This window comes from Malurus melanocephalus, unplaced genomic scaffold (genome assembly GCF_030028575.1).
Source record: "Malurus melanocephalus ecotype Western Australia unplaced genomic scaffold, MMel_1.1 scaffold_105, whole genome shotgun sequence".
Lineage (NCBI taxonomy): Eukaryota > Metazoa > Chordata > Aves > Passeriformes > Maluridae > Malurus > Malurus melanocephalus.
The window spans coordinates 107,612-129,518 of NW_026623337.1; the positions used below are offsets into that span (position 1 = coordinate 107,612).

Here is a 21,907-nt window from a genome sequence, read left to right on the forward strand (position 1 = left end):
TGTTTTGATCTATCTTGTATGATAATTTGAACTATGGTTCTCATTAGCTCTGTACAAATGACATTTCSTTAGCCTATATGAGAAATTATTTCTATGCTGCAGAGAAGTATTGGATAAATAAAGGCTATGAATGAAACTGCAGCCYCTTGACAGCAATGCCTGTCAATTTCCACATGTAAGAAGGCAGAATTAAAATAATATTTGAAGCATAACTCTAGTTTTCARTTATTTTCAGTCCTTGAACTTTCAAAATAAGTTACTTTTAAATTACCACATACAACCACCTTATTGTCTAAAGTTAACTGCATGCATCGTGATACAGGCACGTATTTATATAGCATTTWTAAGGGAGTTCTAGCAYTTMTGATAAGAAATGCAATTATTATTTRTRGTCCATTTTTCATATGAACCATTCAGTAATGTGGATRCTTACATTAAGAAYTGGTTTTTAAGTTCATTAAATGTCATKCCTTTTAATGTCACTAGGGATCCTAAATCTGTGTCACCATTCAGCTCCTCTTGTTGAGTGACAGTATGAAGGGTGGCCACTRGAAATAACATGATTGGATAATTGAAGTGATAGGCTTTGAATGGAAAAAAAATCAAGTATTTTTATTATTGTTTTAAAGCAATTTATACACTCCTGAACTTTATTTTACAAGATTCTTTTAGCTTTAGAGTCAGCCTCATGTTGAACCCTATATTAGTACACTACACAAACAAGTGGTGTCAAACACTTAATACCTTACAGGTCAATCTTAGGACAAAACACACCTGAAATCAGAATTAGAGAAAACAAGCATTTAGCTGCATACTAAAATAACAAATAGTACAGTATTAAGATGGCTACATTGTATAGAACAAAATGTATAATACTGTGTAATTGTAAGTATAGTACTGTGTCATTATAAGTGAATATCAGAAACAGATATAATCATTTTCCTGAAACATACTGTAGCCTTAACTATTTTGAAACTACTTTCAAAAGAGAAGTAGATAATGCTACTGATACTCAAATCCATTTTATAAATTCTTAGAAAGAAGCAGCTATAAAGTTATAGTAACTGGCAATGTGAGATCCCAGGAGAATTGAGTCCTTGATTCTATTATGCATTTACACAATTAACAAAGATATGATACTGGAAAAAAACTAATTATGTAATTTATGTCAACTGAAGATGTGATCACAGGTGTTTGACAKTTTTGACCTTTGTGGTACAATAGGTTCAAAATCTCACCCCTTACTTTCTCCAATTACTGTAATGATATAGTGGATTCCCCTCATTGTTAAATGGATTTGGATGTRAGTAATATTCACTGATTGAGATGTGAGTAATATTCAATGTCCTTTGAAGATATTCTGGATATATTAAAGCCCCATTACACTTAATTACCACAATATATCCACTTGAAGTATCAAATCAGTATTAAAAATATTAATAAATGGAGTTTCACAAGYAGGGTGACAGTTATAAATCCAACCTTAATAGACCAAATTAAGACAACTTAATTTTAAACCACATTTTAATAGCACCTAAACAGTACCAGAATAGTTTCCTCTTTGCCCAAAACATATCCATCTCAGACCTTCAAGAAATAAAAGCCTAAAGCCCCAAATCAGGAAGAATTATTTCTCTGCAGGGAAAAGAAGACCAGAAAATAAAATTTTTATATTTTATGCTTCTGTAGAGGTMGGGTTAAGGCACTGAAGAAGAGACAGGTTCCTTTTCTTGTATCAGGTGGCATTAGTACGTAACTGAAAGCTGCTGCATCACCTGCATTACCCATCACTGCCATGTCTACTTTTTTAGCAAATAAATTCAGAAGCAATGAAAGAAAACTTTTTTAGAGGGCTGCTTTCTATAAGGCACTGCCCTGYTTCCTATGGCAATAGAAAGGCAGCAGCAGAATATCCATTGCACCACTATTGCCTTGGCTGCTCTGAGCCCTGGAAAGCCCTTACTGCTGTTCCTGCTGCTGCTTTCATGGTAAAAGTTTAGCAGAGCAGGAGGAACAACAACAGGTACTCACCACAGACATTGCTGTCCACTGCTCTTTTCTGAGCTCATGGAGCTTGAAACACTCTAGACCAAGGCTCTCACCTTTAGAATGGCAAAATTCGGTTTTAACTATGTTACTGGAAGTTCTGAGCTGCCTCTGCTTCCAGTTTTATGCCCTTTAGAGAAAAACATTTAAATTAGTTCTATTTCTTGGAAACTGGCCTACATAGGACTGACATAAACTACATTGCCTTAGATCAGAACATGCATAACTCTGTAAATCATTTGTTTATAAAGTCAATTAAGCAAATTAGGAAGCTTTTAACCTATTTCTTTAATAACAAACATTTTCCTAATAATTTTACTGGTATAGAGTTGAAGACATCTACCCAGGAAAAAAGCAAGTGTTCACTGCTCAGACAGTTCAAGAAGATCTTGATTACCTTCTTTAATAAAACAGGCGGATTTTTGGTTAGTTAAGTGGTATATAACTCACATTTACTTTAGTTGCAACAGCACTTATATCTGAATAGTCCACCTAGAACATTAAAACTCTAAATGTAGAAAGTAGCTTACAGCAAGCAAACATCTTAAACCATTTTGTCTTCAGTAAAGGAAGACTCAGCTAAGGCATTWCTAGTCATGGACATTTTTCAACATCAGAGCACATGCATAAGTGTTACAGCAATCCCTTCTAAATCAAAAATTATTTGGCTTTTCTGAATACCTTCACCAACAGAATTAATATTCTACCTGCACAGGGATGAGAACTAAATACCTTGCCACTGATCCAGTAGCTGATAGAGCAAGTGGTGTCTGTACAAGTTATAGTTTTGTACCAAAGGAGTATAAAGCCAAGCCAACAGCATACAAAAGGTTAAGGGCACTTAGAAAAGAGACCCTTCTTTAAAAGCAGAATTTTTCCTACATGTCATGTGTGTTTGTTAATGAACTACTGACACCAGTGTGAAATTCTGAGGCCCCAGCTTAACAAGTGAATTGTGGCTTCCAATGAATTCTTAATAGGGATTCCAAGAAGCAGCGAATGGGTAGCCCAGTGTGATGCAGAAATCCATAGAACCTGCCCCAGCATGACCTATTATTCAGGTGTGTGTCTCCACGTGGGGACCAACACAGCAGAAATCCAGAGATAACACAGGAACTGATCACATAAAGGCAGAAGTTACCCTCAATGGAGCAGGGAATGGAAGTCCATCAAGAATTTGTTCTATTTACAGACTGCAGCTTCCAAGCAGAATGTGTCTAATGTGCATATCAGGGCAGCAGTTAAGGGAGAGATTTTGAAATAYAGGTCTTAGTTCAAGAGCCACTCTGCCATGGCAGTGTTTTGRGGGGTGGGACATATGTTCCTATCGATGCACAGGCAGCTCCTCCCTAATCTTCAATTCCTCATTTCATGACYGTCTTGTTGCTCTGTGGATTTAAAATAGTGTACAATACTTAGAGACTCGAGGTTTAAGAGAATATTTTCGTATGTTTGCTGTCTTTATTTCTCAACCAGCTGAACTCTACAGATAACAAGGAATTGTTTTGATTGCGCATATCCAGGGCTTACCAGTTCTGCAGTAACTTCTTAGAAGTCCTGTCACTCTTTTTAGCAACACACACAGGAAAACACAGCTGGCAGAGTAACAAAAGCAATATTATGCCCASGGATTGAAAAAAATTCCTTTCAACAAATCATCATGCACATAAGCACACCTTGCAGCTCATTTCCCTGAAAAAGAGCAGCCCGGCTTGAGAAAGTTTACCTAAAAGGATGGGAAGATAGCCAACACCATGGAAAGTAATCCTACTTTGTAAACAGCAAAAATACCACAGGGGAGATGCCTAGAGTGGTTAGGAATGCATTACTGCTAAGTAGATTTTTGTAATAAATATAAACATTTTAACAAGAACCTAAAACTTAGGATTTATTTTACCAGTTAGTTGAGACAGAATGTTTTGCTGAAAAAACAGGGCATTTGTTTCCTTACTTTTCAGGATCTCTTGAACTATAATCTATTTTCTCTTGTGTAAAAGCTATACATTTCCTTCCATAGCTGTCTAGAGAAGCAGAAAAACACTGTAGGCATTCATTGAAAGGCATGAGACCCTCTGCAACCYTTACCTTTACTCAGCTGGACTAAGATAAACAGAAGAACAGAAAAAGATGTGGTAGCACAATGCAGAGTAAAAAAATGCCTTTGATGGTTCTCATGCATCCCCAAATAGCTTTTCTTCCTTCCAGAAAGAAAACCAGTCAGTCTKTTATCCACCCAAAGTGGAAAAAAGACAGCTCTCGGTTGTAGCAAAATCAGGAATGTATTTCCTGCAAAGAAGAGTTGAAGAGATACAATGTGTTTTCTCTACCATGCCAGGGCTGTGAATAAGGAAATAAACAAACGATCCCAAAGTTGGCAGAAGCCTGAGCTATCATCTCACCATGATATACTCAATACTGGTCTTAAGCTCTGCATTATAAAGGCTACTCTTGTTCCTTGTTTTCCTCTGCTCTTTGTTTTCCTCTAGTCACCTTCCTTCCAAAATTTGAGGGTTTTCACTTCAGCAGTGAGAAGTGGTGGGGCACAGCTGAGTTATGAACCAAGAAATGGATGAGGCTCACCCAGCAACACAATTAACTCCTGGATACATGGATTGTAGGAAGAAGGAAAAGTCTTGAAAACATGCAGTGAATTCTTACCTGTGACACTTCATAAGGACAGAAGGGTCCTGTTTGAGTCACCACAACCAAAACACCACTKCTGAGGACTCAATATCCTAACTAAGTAGTCTTACAGATCAGAGATAGGTGAGACACTTCAGTCCAAATCATCATCTTTCATCACTTTATGCAATAGTGGTATAGAACTTAGACACTTCAGTCAGATATTACCCGAATTCCACCAAAACCACCAGGTATGATGTTTGGCCCATGCCCTGAAGCAGACAAGGGCATACATAACAGTGGAAAACTATTTAAAAGAGAGTTTTATCAAGACAGCTCAAAGAGAGTTTTATCAAGACAGCTCACTGTCTCCTAGAGGAAACNCAAATGTGCTGATCTAACAAACCCAGAAGAATTTCTCTTGTATTTCATTCTGGACTATGTGTCAAGGAAAGAAAACTACCCCAGACTATACTGGTTTTGTAACTTCTGCTCCCCAGTTAGGAGATGTTGGTCACTTATACAATTGTATCTTATCTATACAGACAGAAATCTGCTATTCTGGTCTCTTTCTCCATTACAATAGTGTATATTACAAAATCTCCATTGCAAAAGTGTAACTTAAGTCACAGAATAGAGAAAGCATTTCTACTTGTTCTGCTGAAGACAGAATAGAAGCTGATTTCTGGGGTTGTGCCAGAGTTGTTCCATGAGTATCACTGAACATTTAAATACCATGAAACTCATATATCCTATACAGGGGCACCATGAGGGGCAACTCATGGGTAACTGTGTGGAATACCATTCAGTTTCAAGAAAGCAGATCTTGTGTGTCAGCACAAAAAGGGTCACAAGTGGATATAGGAAGGGGAAGTCTCTAGAGCATTAGGATGAGATCAGAGCAGGAAAAAGYGAGTATGAAGCCTTTGCTTCCATCCTCAATCCCACATGGCAGCAAGAGGGGACCTCCTGACATGTACTTGTYGAACTTCAGGAGTTTTAATAGAGCAGCTCAGAGCTGGTTTGTATCCAGCACCCAACCAAGTCCATYTATTTTGGGCTGAGCTCCAGGGCCGTCATCTGCCTGCAAACACACAGCATCAGCCTGGCATGAGATAAACACTGTGGTACACATGAGCATACCCTGGCGAATACTCATGTGGTGGGGTTACAACAGCTCTCCTTCAGACTATATATAAATTGCTTGGGATGCACAGTGGGACTTGATGTTTTGWACATCAGCTACCATACTGAGGGCGGTTAGAAAATAGCAGCAGCAGTAGAATAAAATCAAGRGAGTGACATTTAAAAATCACTGCAAAGGAATGTTCTCAGCGCTGGTGTCTTGTTTGTTTCCAGCTGCAGGGCAGAGAGGCCATATAAAGCAGCAGAGAAGGGAGGATGCTCAAGGAAGCTGTGGCTGTCTGGTCATTATGATGAGTTTTTTAAGACCAATCTTGATTTCTGATTTCAGTGCAAAAATACATGTTGACTACATACTTTTCTCAGGAATTGCACCACAGTAGGAAATATTCCTAAACTGGACAAGGGGAAAAGCGCCATTTCCTTTGCCACAGTGTCCTATTTTGAAACCTCARAGATTTTGTAAATGGGTTTGCAAAAACACAGTCCACTTCAACAACTCACGGAGAACTGGGACACAAGTAGAACTAATCAGACTGATTTCTTCTATCCCAGAGCCCTGAGAGAAAATGTCATTTGCTAGAATTTTATCATAAATTTGTTTGGATATCAAAACATRCAAAGCCAGTAATTCCAGTTCTTATATTGTACTTAAGTAAATCAGGATTAATTAAATTAAATTCCTGGGCTCAAGAATACAAAATACAAAATCCCTTAATACAAAATGAATGTGTTAYTTCCTTCCAAAATTTCCATACCATGCCAGGGCAGGGCAGAGAGAAATGGATTTGTTTTGATATAAAAATTAGTGAAAGCAAAGACAGGATCAGATTTGCTAACTAAAAATATCTAGAGAAGAAAAAAACTGATGTCTAATCCAAGGGGAAGTAATGAATGCATAGCTGATGCGCAGTGATAATGAAGCACACCCACAGAAATGATTGTTAAGTGAATCTTAAAATCAAAAAACCTTAATTCTGGTCCCAGGGATTTTGATTAAAATCCACTTGAAAAGAACGTCTAATGATTTGGTACCGATATTACTTCAATTAGTGGRAAGTGTAAGAAACAAAAGGAATAAAATACTTTTCATCTCAAWAAAGGAGAGCTTCCTGGGGTGTGGGGTTGAAGCGTACAGGCTGGAAGCATGTTGAAGCTTCCCTGTGAGGAGTAATGAGTTAGTGAACCTTTCTCAAGTACAACACTTTTCTTTTTGAAGCTAATATTTGCCTTGTAGTAACAGAGTTTCACAGTCACTACAAAGTGCTTATTCATTTCTGGGTGCAGCTACAGCCACTGTCAGCACTGAAATGAATAGGTGGCTTTCCGTTGCCTTTTAGAGCATGATCTGTAACGATAAATGAGTTTTGGGGCTCTGGCTGGCACATAGATTGACAGAAGTCTGCTAGAGCTGCTTTTCCCGGGCAGTGCCATTCATAATTTCACCTTTYCAGCCTGAGAACTACTCTGATTTTACCCAAAGCCAACCAAGAGTCTGGAGCTGAAATTCCCAGTGACTACAACATTGTTGAATTACTGTGGGTTCTGATCATCTCTTCCTTTTTCAACATGTTTCTCTGATAYAAACTAAAACTTCATATGAGAATTCTAGGCAAAAGGCACAAATATGCYCTGCAAACATTTGTCATACTATTGCAAACTTATTGAAAAACAATTCTGCCAGAGCTTTCAATGTATTTCATTCAGACAGATAMACACAGATAAAATCAGAGGAATTAATCAACAGTTCACAGATATAAGCTTATCACCTTTGCTACTRAAGGTACTGACTACAGTTAAATCACCAATACTAGCAATCCAATCCCTAGCTTTTTGAGAAAAAGAGGATTTGCTTTCAGTAAATATGACTGTCCTAAAACGGGATACCATAGCAAAAGTGCTCACAYATGTAAGTTGGATTCATAGTTTTAGCACCCAGTTGTCTGAAARCTGTGAGTTGCTAAAATCTGTTTTGAAATACAAGTAATCAAATGACAACATTAATATAATCCCAGAGAGACACAGGCAATGTGCAATGTGTAGCTGCTTCCAGCATTTCTGAGGTATAGTCTGGGGGACAAAATCACAAGTAATTCAGCATTGTGATGAATGGCTATAAAACAGAGGGGGTACCAAAAGTCCACAGCAGGACTATGAGGAGAAGACGAATTCCTACTTATCTAGACTTTTGTGATAAACATCCATACTACACAGCAGAGCTCTCTGAAAAACTCATGCTATGAAGAAACAGAAAAGGTAACACCTTAACTGAGGTAAAGACAGACATGAATTGGAACTTTCCATAGTCAACATTTGTATTGTTAAAGGCAGTGATTATTAGCATGCTTCAATTTAGCACTAACTTAAAWAGAAATAAAATGTTTACTTTGAGTACTGCAGTCCTGAGCCACRACCAGAATTTTTCTAATTCTACAGATAGAATACACCCACTTTTAGCAGATAAGTGTGTTCCAGAGCCTAAGCATCTATTGAAAAATATTTSTAGTCCTTGTGGTTGCAAAGCTAACTCTCAAAACATGAACATCCTACTGCTGAGAAATGCTCAGCAGCAGGCACTTAGAGAAGAAGATGAACAAAATGGTAGTGCAAGAGCGAGAAGTTTTAGGGGCTTTGTATTTCAAAGAACTATTCATGATGGCTGAAATATCCCTTACTTGAGTGGAAATAGCTAAGTTAGGGCTCAGTACTTTGTATGAGCCCGKTAATTTTTCATTTATTACACTTACTTACATTGAATGTAATCTGCCATTTACTGTTAGCACAAGGGTATCTTCTGTGACTTTGCAGCCAGYTGTAGATTTGACTACCCTGAATAATTTTGCATCTTGTATTTTCTATGTATACTTGCTATCAAAGCCCAGTGCAAAGCCATGTTCAAAGCTTTAACAGTTATAACTAGAAATATTACTATTTATATGCTAATTCTTCACAACTGTGCACATGAATCACTGTACTAATATTTGTTATGKAAATGCCTCCTTGGAAATACTACTCTAAACCTCAGTCACTCACATCTTTCCAATGGATGCYTTTCTGTTGCCTTGAAGCACAACCCACATGTTTGCATGCTTGTCCTTTAAAATGTAATATGGAACAAATTATGCATGCACAGTATTTACTTCGCACTCCTAAGAGTCTGGCACTGAATATTGTCATGAGTTACACAATGGTACATTTATGATGACGAGAATCTGCTTGCATGCAGCATCGGAACTTGGCTCTGAGGTATTTCATTATGAACCCTGAGTTATGTTTTGACTGCATGGTTCTGGGATGTGGCAATTGCAACCATTTATGACAGGCTTGACTTAGATTTTCATTATTCAATACTGCTGGCTGGTTCACAATTACAAAAAAAAATTTAACAATGCAAGTTACTATTTCAACAGCACACAGTCAACATTTAAGTAAACTTTCACCTTCAGTACTTCTATAGAAGCAGTTACTTCCCAGATTCATTCAGTAATAAGGATATGCTTGAGGTAGGGAAAATTCAGGGTTACAATGACTAAGACAAGAAATAACTACATTTGCGACATACTTGCTAGGTTACTGTTTAAATATTCTGATTATTGCATATCTTCTCTTTAGCTCCTTGCTGAGAAGTGGCCTTTTGGAGATACAGAATTTGGACAGTTTCTTTGCAAATTCCTTCCCTTTATCCAGAAGGCATCGGTGGGAATCACAGTCCTTAACCTGTGTGCCCTTAGTGTGGACAGGTACAGTATGTTTTACTCTTTTGACACCACTCCTGCATATGCAGTTTTCCTCAATTAAGCACGGTCTTCTTAGCAGGCAGATTACAATAGAGATATAACTTAGATTCTGGTTTTTTATATTCTGGCTATCACCAAGCACATCCCTGGCTCAAATTATAATATTAAAGTCCTTGGACTAAWAAACTTTACAYGGTTTATAAAGATATTTAAAAGCTCTAGTAAAGMACTATTTCAACTTCCTTTAGCAGACAAAAATTTATTGGGATTTSACTCAGTATTCAGRTTTCTTTCTCTYATATGAACTCATCTTTGTTTTGTAYCTGAACAAGATCATAATCTTTAGCCTTAAAAATTGGTTTTTTTCAACTCACTGCCTATGGACAATAAACAAGGGTTTATTTTAATAACTTTTACAGCTAACTGAGTTCTACTGAAAAAAATGTTGGAARCTTTCTTTGATGGTTTGAAAATTAATGCTGCTATTTTGTCTTYATATTTATAACAGAATAGCAGATGAGCACTTGACTTCTGTAAAAGCTGGTTTTATGTCTTGAGTTACTTGATCGTGTTCTGCTCCAAAATATCAGTAACTCTGATACAGAACATCTTGCTAAATAAAACGCACTATGTGTATTAGTACAGGGATGCAAAGGTAAAAGAAATGTTAAAATTAATCTTGGTTTGGCTTTACAGAAAACATTCATGSACAAGGTTTGCAGTGGGTAAATCACTTAATAGTATACATGCCTGAAATACAGTTCCTTACTGCATTAGTACCTCATTAGCCAAAATCAGAAACAGAAAAAAAATGTAACGTAACCAATTGTTGTACTTCCATTTTTTGAGTCTGAGAAATACAAAAAGAATTATATTTCTCAAACAATAGCTGCCCACCATTAAATAAAATCCTATSGACTGCTCTAAGGAATGAATCATGGATCAAGCACATGAAACAGACAGTTAGATAAATTCTGACAACTGCAGTTTCACTAGATGAAGTTCTACTGTTAAATACATTTTTAWAAATTGGAAATAACATACCTTTTTGTAGATGCATGCATATTTTTGAAAGGACTGATTTGCCAATCCTCACAACAATAAAATATTGTTTTCATTTGAGTATAAAGTCTTGTATGGGATCAGACTCAGACTATTTAATTTCCTCCCCCAGCTTAGACACTTTGSCAAGGATATATTCTTTATCATCTGGTTTTATTCTATTAAATGTTTGCAGAGGATGTGTATTAGAAAACAGACGTATGAAACCAGAKTCTGATTCTGGCTAGCAAGAACTGAATCTAGGTTCAATCACCATGAAATCTCAGAGTACATTCAGTAAGTTAGGTTGGACGCTGTAAACTGGGCTCATTAATACAAAATTCCACATGAGCTAATGGTTGCTTTTTAAAATGGAAAATGAATAAATATGAAATAATGTGCTGTCATAGCTGAATGGTATCTGGTCTAGAGATGAGTTAATTCTTGCTTTAAAAAGCTCCTGAAAACTATCTTGTTCATAATTATTTTGGATGTCTATATATTGTATTCTATGACACAGAAAAAGATGGAATCAATTGGTATAGTGAATTAAGTGCTCCACAGTTTTGGTAACTGTTGACTCTCTGTCCCTGTTTCAGGCTGCAGCCTTAATTTAGAACAGAATTTAATTTTTTTTTTTTTATTTATTTTTTTTTTTTTGCTATAAAGACAGTTCCCTGTGCTAACTACATCCTATTGTGAAACTCCACTCATTACTACTGCTCTCAAGTGACTTGCCCTGACAGTGTATTAAGGTTTAACTGTGCATGCCCGAGGGGAACAATGGCCACTCACATGTGGAGAGGGTTTTAAGAGGCTGACAGAAAGCCAGCCATTCACCCTTTGGAGGAAGCTCACATTTGCCTCAGATGCCCTTCAGGCATTTTTAAACTCTAGGTCACGATGGTGACTGTAGTGACATAGCACCACTCTTTTTCYAAACAGTGCCTGAGTGTGACTAAGAGGAAGGATATTTCCCTGCCTGAGTTTTTAATCTTGCTTATGTCTTCACCACAATGATTTTGATTAAGAAATAGGTTGAAGAAGAAAAGTGAAGATATGGATCTCATTTCATGTGTATACACCCTCTTCTTGCCTCCTCTGCATAGCAAATTRCATAGAACAGTAATCCACAGGTAGATATTTTTATTTGGATCAGTGAGACAAGTAAAGATTGTAACACTAAAATAAAACTCTAAGGTCATTATTGTATTAACACATTTGCATTAAATGAAGAAGGGCGGTGGTCTCTAATAATGAAGCAAARCAGTTCAGTATCAGCAACAGGAGGSACATTTAGGAAYTGTCCTGACACTCATCCTGACAGTGACTGCTTTATATGTGCTTGAAGTTGTCTCTTGTTTTCTGCATTGCTTTTCACTYTTACAAAGGGCTGATGACAATTGCAAAACAGAGACATGTTATATTACCAGGTCATTTGACCACCTAATTTTCTAATGCAGTTAAAAGGAACAGGGGAACAAAAGCACCTACTGATGTTCACAGATCCAGACAAGATGTTCTTCTGAAAAAAATGCTTTAAGCATGCTATAACTAGATAGGACTGCAAAATATTTAATTGTATATATGTATATAAGTTGATAGCACATGTACAAGCAGGTGAAAATGAAAAGTGGAGGGAGAAGAGGAGGCACAACGCTAAACAGAGAAAAGGAAGTGGCCTGGAAAAAAAAAGTGAATATTTTAGACAAGGAGACAAGAGGGAAATAAACAGAAAAAAGAGGAAAGTATGACAAATCTCACACAATTTTTAGATGGGTGAATCAARTGCCATGTATTATGCATGTATTTTATGTCAGTTCCCTGGCAGACATCCTATGTTTTCCAAGTATGAGGGAAATAAACCCTGAAGTACTTTCTCACTCTTAATTATGGGAGGTTTGTGGCTAGACAAAGATCCTCTGTATTACATAACTCACAGAACAACCACATGAAAAATATTACTACTAAAATTGTTATTACTACCACTCTTTTTCAAATCACTCTTACAGCAGTTAGTAAAGAATCCAAGTAATTGCAGGTTAATATGCATTCAGAAAATTCTGATCTAATTACTRAGCTTAAGTTTTAGCTGAAACCATTCATAAAATTATCCAGCTAATAATTTCTTATTTGAGAGTTATTTGAATTGTAAACTGAAAAAAAATCAACAAATACATACAGTACCTAAATCCTTATTGCTGTGCACAGTGATCTTCTCACGTGCAAAACAGATGCAACTCAAAAGCACAGGCACAAAAATGCAAGAAAGGAAATAACTGGATGCACAATTTGCAACCTATTGGTTGTCACTTATATACTTACACATTGGCACAACACAAACTGTACATTTGCTACCTGAAAAATACATACTGTGTGCCAGTCCCTGTTTTCTAAGAATATCAGTTGGTCAAGGATGGGATAGTACCTTGTGTAGCTGATAGAACTGTTTGTAAAATTACCAATCTGTAGAAAGTAAACTTGGAACCGATTGGTAAATTTCTAAAGTTCACAAATATTTGAGTATTTGTGTGAAATGGCATTTCTATGAATATTCCATTCCACGATTAAAGCCAAAAACTGATATTCAGCAAAATGAAATAAGATAGGATGATAAATTATTTAAAATTAAATTTGGATCGTAATAGGAGTATTTGTGAGAAGATATGGTACTGGATTTTATTTTCTTAATTCTCCCATATGTTTCAATGGTCTCAGAATTCTAACCTCAGAGCCCTCCTCATGAGTGGACCATTGCCTCTGTCCTTTCTCATGTGCTTTGATGATAAGGATGCCTTTAGAAGATATTTCTATTTTTCATGTGCAAGTCCAAGTTGTAGTTTTCTTTAGTATGCTCGAAGTATTTATACACACATTTCTGTAGAAATGATGCACAGAGAGTTTGTCTGTAGTACAACTGTGACTGTGCTGTGCATGACACTGCTGCAGTTATCAAAACAAAGGTTTCCAGTCTGTTTTCTGCAGGCTCTGACATCTTCCAGTGACATTGTGTAAAAATGTTTGCTGAAGTTTTTGTGAGGGGCTTAAGCCTGGATTTGCATTCAGGCATTGCCCTTCCTCTGACACTGAGGCTACAGGGGATGGAATTCCCAAGTCTTTCATCCAGTTAATAAGCACACTTCCAAACTAAATAGGGGGTGTGATACAAGAAATCAGAAGAAATGCTTTGTGCATGATTCCCATACTACTGTATTGATTAAAGGAGCACTGACAAAGCCTTTCAATAACTAAATTTTCCCAATCCCTATAGCCTAGGTCCTATATGTTCCTCAACAAATGTTTTTCACATCAGAAGCTCTTCCTTCTTTCCATCTTAAAAATTCAAAATGCAGTATTTCCCTTCTTAATCTGACATTTCTTAAAGCACATGAACAACCTTTCTCAACTTTTTCTACTCACCTAAAGAAGAAAATTTCACCAGTGAATGCCATAATATATCCATGTAATTCCAAATGGGAAGTTGCTATTATTTTAGGGAAGTAAAATAAGCAGTCCAGAAGCTGTTACACCACTAATGACAGAAAGCTCTCCATCTTGAATTTCAGATTATTACAAGATCAAAAATAATATTGGTTCTTTCAATTGGTTCTGTCTTTGCTTAATTGTTGTGAATGCTAAGTAATCAATTTATTGCAGCCATTGCAGGACAACACTTAAAACGTGCTGCTGAAAATTTAATTTATGGACTGGATTGTACTCTGTATTCTATGTCTATTAGCCTTCCCTGAATAATTTTACAACCTTCTGATCAGAATTGACAGAGAGATTTGAGGTCTCAAAGCTAATAAATTACTACAAGTTCCTTGAAAACTGAGAGACAGGTAGAGGAGAAGGTTCCTCTCAGTTCACTGAACAGTGTAAGCAGAACAAATGCATTTTCACTTCATTGAGAGTATTTTCCCAGTGTTTCATTGCCTAGAAGCTGACAGCTTCACTTTAGATAGCACTGCGGCCCCAGCTGAGGCAGCTGAAACAGATGGATGCTTTGTATCTGTTAGAAAGGTTATGTGCCTGGAAGCTTTTTCTCCTCAGTAAGGTCAGTTATTTAGTGGAAGATACAGTCTGTCCTCACAAACCTTGCCTAATTTAATTAGAAATCATTAGTGCAGTCCACCTAGCAGAATTCCACACTATCCCACATCCAAGCAGAACAGGAGCAGGTGGCTCTCTTCTCTCTACCCCTTGATGTGCCCTGTTACGTCCTAGGTGACTTGACAGCCAGCAGAGGCCTTGAAACAGGCAGAAAAGCCAAGTAATATGAGTCTCAGATGTCAGCTTTAGGATTTTACTTGCTGTATGACATTGAACCGTGATCTTATAAGAAGGACACTGGGCTGGAAGTTGATGCCTCTCTCTTTCAGGTATAGAGCAGTTGCATCCTGGAGCCGTGTTCAGGGAATTGGAATTCCAATGATCACTGCTATTGAAATTTTCTCCATTTGGCTTCTGTCCTTCATACTGGCCATCCCAGAAGCWATTGGCTTTGCTGTGGTATCTTTCAGATACAAGGATGCAAATTTTGTTACCTGCATGCTTAAACCTACAAACGATTTCATGYTGGTAAGTAACATCCTTTCTTCTCTATTTGAAACCCACAATATACTTAGATTAGACGATTAAGATACTGGATGATAATAGGGTTTATTCATGCATTAAAGTGCAAAATGTATTCTAATGTATATTGGTGCAAAGAGGATTATATGTTTACAGTGACTTGTCTGTACTTTCAGCTAGAGAGATGTAATGGGACTTTACAGCATTTTCATTTCTTCACTACTGAGGATTGTTACTACAGACATTTGCAATTCAGGCCTGCTTAAAGTACAATTAAGAGATGCATCAGCGTAGCCAGAGTCTTGAAAGCTTTTGAGTTTCAAGGTACAACACCTTGGAGCTTGTAAATGTCAAAACACATGTTTTACCATGATTAGTCATCCTTTTGCATGCAGTAGTCAGCTCTCTTGGCACACAAAGAAAAGGGTGGGGCCAYGCTACATGCATTAAAGTCAAATAAAAAATAATCCTTTCATTTACAAGAAATCATGACTACAAAGCTGACAGACCCACACCTCCAGCTAGATGCTTGTGCAGTGTTAGCTGTCAYTAAATACAGCAGCTCAAGAGCAAGAGGAGTGCCTGAGACACACCAGGTTGCTTTGGCAGGTTTCCTACCCCTCAGCCTCTGTGCTCCTGCAGATTAAAGGCTGCCAATACCCACATCAGATTCTGCAAAGCAGAATTCACAAATCAGATTCACAAAAAACTCAGGTGAGAAGTCACTACAGAATCAATAGATTACTGCACAAGGASATAGTGGTTTTCTACCCGGACTTACAATGAGAAAATATCTTAATTTTTYAATTTGTGAATCCAGAGAAAGGCCAGACATCATTCATCCACTAATGAAAAAGTGATATTTTGATTTGACATAGAGAAGGCAGAGAGCAGCAGGTCTTGAGTCTTGAGAAAAACTCAGTATTTTCTTCTGGACTAGAATTTTTCATAACAGAGTATAAGTTTCTCTCTTTTGAATGTTTGGAATGTCTGCTTTTATTGGACTAGAATATGACTTGGCCTAGAACTGGGAAGAATAGGGTAAAGTGAAGCTAGGAATTTTAGAAAATAATAAGTATGGATGATTAGTTTTTCAGCAGAACATCCCCAGGTTTGGTAGCGTTACACAGATGGAAGGGATAGCAGAAAGAGCAAGAGATAATTGAAAGAGAAGACAAAAGGAACTCCCTAATTACCTTAAATAATTAATAGTTAAATAATTATAATTAATAACAAAAAAACAATAATAATAAATAATTAATGTAAAGATTAGAAAAATAAAGATGGAGTGGAATTTCCTAGAGCTTACTATATTTTTCTTTCTTAACTCCACAGTCTATATGATGTAGATAGTGTAGTTATAAGACTGTGATTTATGAATTACACTGCAGCAAATTTTCTTTCTGCAGTGGCTGGTTTTCTCCACAAATGTGCCTGGACAATCTTTATTTCCTCTTTTCCTAAGAAAAATATTAGTTTTCTCTTCCCTCTTCTCATAAACATTATAGTTCAGGTCTTCCATAGGCATGCTAACTTTAATGACTACTGTTCTGTTCTAAATGTGCTAAGTAGAATGGCTTGGTTTGTTTTCCTAGCAGAAAATAGTACCTCTTACTCAATATAATTCAAAAGTGCCAATCTCCCCACAGCAGTTTGATTTTTAAGGAGACAAACCAGCAGTTATGTCCAAGCTGAGAGTAAATGTTGCATGTGTCAGTCAAAATGGAGAGCTTTGTGTTGCACACAAGTATAAACATGAGATTAAAGGGGAAATACCATTTTAACCTTAAGTATAGCATCTACCACAACAAGCACCACAACAAACAAGTACTAAACTTCAGGAAGGATTTATTATTAACTTTTATTTTTAATAGGAGCTTTCTTCATGTTTAAAACTATCCTTGAAGGATTTAGAAAATTCATGCTAGACCATGATTCCCAAGAGGCTAAGTGCACTAGGAAGCTTGTTWAAAATGCACATTTCCTGTAGAAAACAAGTTCCATGTGGGCTTTCATGACAAACAAAAGAATGCCTACTTCTCTTAAATCAACCCATTTTTGTGTTTTGATGTAAGCTTTGTGAAACTCAGATTCCTCAATTAATCATTTACAGACATTTTTGAGTCATTTTTTTATAACTCCACGGGGCCAGATCCTCATCCAGAACTGATGTATTGGTCAGGGCTGTGACACAGACCTCTGCGTGTGTTTTCTTGACCAACAGGCAATGTTCATGAAAGCTGGAACACTCATGGGACACAAAGTTTTCCTTGTAAACATGGCACGGATTCACGTAGTACACATTTTGTTGYGCTACCCAGCCAATGTGATTCTAGCCTGCCTTGGAGGAATTTGCCATGGAAAAGATAATTGTCTCCATGTATTCGTAATTCTTTTCTCTGCAGAAGGAGCACTAATTACATTTGCCCTCAGTACAAACTCCTCAAGTACGAGGCATATTGTTTTCTTGGGTTTTTTGCTGGCAAAAGCTGCCCTCTTGGTGCGGGAAATTCTGCCCCCAAGGAAAGTGGAACTACGCAGGAGACTGTAGCCTTTCCTCAGGATAATGAGGAGGCGGAAACAAATTAATCAACACAACACAGTGTCCCAAAGTAAGGTGGGATTGTGGCCTAGGAACAAGCAGTGTAATCTAAACTAGCACATTCTGTATGCAGCTGTATTGGGGCAGAGGGAAAAAATCAAAAGTATTGCCTTTCTCTTAGTAACTAACTTTCTAATGTAACCGAAGTAGATTTTAAAAGTAACATTGTGAAGCACCAGTATATTAATTGTATCAACTTTTTTTTCAGTTTTTAAAGTTTAGTGCTGTTTGGTTTTAAATGTAAACAAAACATCAAAAGTTTGACTTTTTCAAACAGGGTTCATAAAATCCTCAGGCATAAGAATTTTGACATTTGGTGTGGGAACTGTGATATTAGAAGAGCACATCCGCTAGGAACAAACAAGCTGGGGAAAGAGTGACACATGCCTTTTATACTAATAACCTAGACACAGGAAGTATTTAAAATGCCATATCTCAGCATACTTTTGKCTGAGCATAAAAGTTATAAACCAAGACACAATATTTTCTGAAGTCTGAAAACATGATCCTCAACASGAAAGAGTAATTTTATATGTTTGGTCAAATGTAGTATTTCCCATAACACATAAATGTATTAACTTACAGCACTGCTTACATTACAGCTAATACTAAAATTACACAGAGCAGAGTACTGCTATTCTATCAATACTTCAGCGTCCTGTCACAAAAGGGAAATGATGTGAATGGCAGTCAATGGGTTAAAAGTAACTGTACCTCTGCAAGCCATCCCTAAGCTTTGCACATATCAGAGAAACACTTATGAAATGGCTCCTATCTGCCCAGGACATARGCAAACCAACTGCCAACCTTTTCGCTGATAAAAAAAGGTGATTAAACTTACAAGACATTTTGAATTTTCCTTTTTTGGAATCAGGACAGAAGCTRTAGAGGTAAATGGCATTTCCTGAGACAGGCTTTTAGTAAGATTTGTTATCTCAGACTGACACTGTCTACATTTTGGAATGTCTTTTTCAYGTAACTCTATTCCAGTTTTCATGAATGAATATAAATGTTCAGAAAGTACAACAACAACAAAAAAATATCCAGCCCAGGACAAATTGCAACAAAGGTACAGGCAGGCTATCTGTAAGRTAAAGTAAATGTTTACACTGCCACAATCCCTATTTTGATGTTGGTCAAAAAAAGATCAACAATAAGCAAACAGACTGATATCAGTGTACCATACCAACTGTCATGCTTTTCCAAGACCTTTCTGTGGTATTTTGCATTGAATCATAAGAAAATATCTGCTCTTTTCTTTCCCTTATCTGCAGTTTTACAAAGATGCAAAGGATTGGTGGCTGTTTGGTTTCTATTTCTGCATGCCACTGGCATGCACTGCCATCTTTTATACACTAATGACTTGTGAAATGTTAAACAGAAGAAACAGCAACTTGAGAATTGCTCTCAGTGAACACCTTAAGCAGGTAAATATATTAGAAACACCAATGTTTGAAAATATTATTCTTCTCCCTATGGGTTACATTAGAAATATTTCAAAGTGTACTTGAATACAGTAAACTACAGAAGTAGAAAGTGAGGATGTGGGTTATTTATGATGTTAAGGCACTGATTTAAATGAGGAACAAAAGACTAAATCAYAGTATAAGGAAGCATTGAAGACAGTATGCTCAGGAAACTAACACGTTTCTTTCTTTTCTTATAKATGACAGTTGTGCTCTCCTGCTCTTTAACCTCAAATCACTATTGGCTAAATGCTTTGAAATTTAACTACAAAGATTTGGCAAAAACATCTCTTTTTCTATATAAAGATATGCCTCCATGGATCTTTCCTCCTTTTGGCACTCTTTGATATGTAACTGTAGTTACATATAAAAAGCAATTGTAGAATAACCTACTTTAGAATAGAGTGGATTTTGTTTCTCAGGGTTATTGCACTGTTGCAGTACCAYTGCTGTAGCTGCTTTGAAAAGATCAACAGGAGGGCAGAGCAAACAACTGATCACAGAACAAAATTGCTCACAGAACTGTCAGGTCTCACTTTGCTGGTTTGGCAGTGCTGTCTGATGTTTAATGTTTCACTGAAATTTTAAAAACAATCTGGAGCTTTTCCCCTGCGTTAACCTCAGCCCTTTAAATTCCACTCTTTCTTTCAACTTCCATATTCACAGATGTGAATCCCTAAAGTAGTCCTCTCTGCATCAAAGTGAGTTCTCTCAGAGGTTCCTCCTCTGCTGGTTCATTCCAGATCAGGGCTGACCGGAAAATCCACCCCTGGTCAGATTCTCCACTTTTTTCCATCATCAGGCCCCRGGGCTGCAACCCTGTGTCCTAGGGCCACACACAAGCTACTCCACCCATTAGAACTAGAATGGTATGTACTAGGAGGTGGGGGAATCCACCCTTTCCCATCCTGAAGTGCAGTGCCCACCAACCACTCAGACTGGCTACTTCAGGATGACTTTATGCCACAATTCACAAAAGCTTGCCTTTTTAATTATCACCTTTTCCCCTTCCCTTCCCTTCCCTTCCCTTCCCTTCCCTTCCCTTCCCTTCCCTTCCCTTCCCTTCCCTTCCCTTCCCTTCCCTTCCCTTCCCTTCCCTTCCCTTCCCTTCCCTTCCCTTCCCTTCCCWCCCTAATATCCTTGTTCAYATTAATGTCTGATCAYTATCTTTTTCATGTTTTGATAAAAACTACTATTATAAAAAAGATTAAACTRTAAYAGTCATACTCAAARYCTAACAAGACTGTAATTACTCATTTGATTTTAAGTTCTTTAATGACAGAGCTTTGCAGTGCTTGTTACTGTTACAATATAGTGGTATCTCACCCTCCGATGCTTGTCTTTAACAAACCCATGCCTACMAAACACCAATGGTATGCGTTGTCAAAAATCTACTAAAACATCTGTAACTCTCTAGAGTCACATGAAATACCCATTAAATTGAAATTMTTTCCTAAGTATTACAAGATTAAGCTGTAATACCGACATTTCTAAAATGTTTGTAGAGGAACTATTTACTTGAAAACATCAAGATAGCATAGTAAGGAACACATAGCAAAATCAATATACTGTGCAGTATCCTTTTATGTAACAATATATCAGAGAGAATGATACAATATTCTACAAATGACCCTTGTGCTCCAACTGCTCCAGCCTCAGTGATACGCAGGTTCTGTTGAAGATGGCTACAATCAAGAACAYGACAAACCCCATAAAAAAGAGTTCAGGGACATCAGGTAGTCTGGAAGCTGCATTTTGGGAATCCTTTCATGATTTATCTATATTACTCACTTTGGTGCCAAAGGGAGTAATCAACTGCAATCACCTGCTAGTGTGAAATAGGCACTCAGTATACACTCTTATCTTCTTTTTCTAGCGCCGAGAAGTTGCCAAGACAGTTTTCTGTTTAGTTGTGATTTTTGCTCTTTGCTGGTTCCCTCTCCATCTGAGCCGGATTTTGAAGAAAATGGTTTACAATGAAAAAGACCCCAGCAGATGTGAACTGCTCAGGTACTTCATTTTCCAYGCCAATAGTTTGTACTGAGAAGACATAATGCTGCATACTTACAATTTATATGAGAAATGTCCTTGCACAATGCAGCTGTGGTGTCTATTMATTTTAAGYTGCACCCATTTTCAGTGGTTTCAGTTTTARTGGGGTAGCATAATCTCAATAAATGCTGTCTGTCAGCATTTCAATCACTTTGCTCYGGATTTTTTTAACTCCATGAGACARGYTATTATAGACATGGCATAGTACAAGATTAGATTGAGGGAATTTGGTAACACAGAAGTACTTTCTGTGACAGAAGAGGCTGTAACCACAAAGAACATGGAYGCTTCAATAGCATATGAGTTGTTAAAATGGTTTTCTTCCTCTTGCCTAGTTTCTTGTTGCCCTTGGATTACATCAGCATCAACCTGGCAACCATGAACTCTTGTATAAACCCCATAGCTCTGTATTTTGTGAGCAAGAAGTTTAAAAACTGTTTTCAGGTAAGCTTTTCTTGATAAGATTTTATGTCCAGTTAGCTAACTATTGAATCACTTAGTTGTTATCTATTTTAACAGCTGGGAGAAGAGGCATGCAAAGGARTGAAAGAGTATAAATTGTCTGGTTTAGCAGCTAGCAGCTCACATAGCACACATACCAAGCTGAAAGTGAAACTGTCTAC

At 37.2% G+C, this 21,907-nt stretch overlaps 1 protein-coding gene across 1 annotated transcript in view; it reads left to right on the plus strand.

Moving 5' to 3' along the window:
- The window catches only part of EDNRA (endothelin receptor type A), a 33,815-nt gene that overhangs the window by 5,769 nt on the left and 6,139 nt on the right, over positions 1–21,907 (plus strand). Inside the window, exons 3-7 of the mRNA XM_057369173.1 lie at positions 9,424–9,551; positions 14,972–15,170; positions 19,041–19,193; positions 21,109–21,242; positions 21,620–21,728. Coding sequence (XP_057225156.1) covers positions 9,424–9,551; positions 14,972–15,170; positions 19,041–19,193; positions 21,109–21,242; positions 21,620–21,728 — 723 coding nt within the window. The remainder of the gene's footprint in view (positions 1–9,423; positions 9,552–14,971; positions 15,171–19,040; positions 19,194–21,108; positions 21,243–21,619; positions 21,729–21,907) is intronic.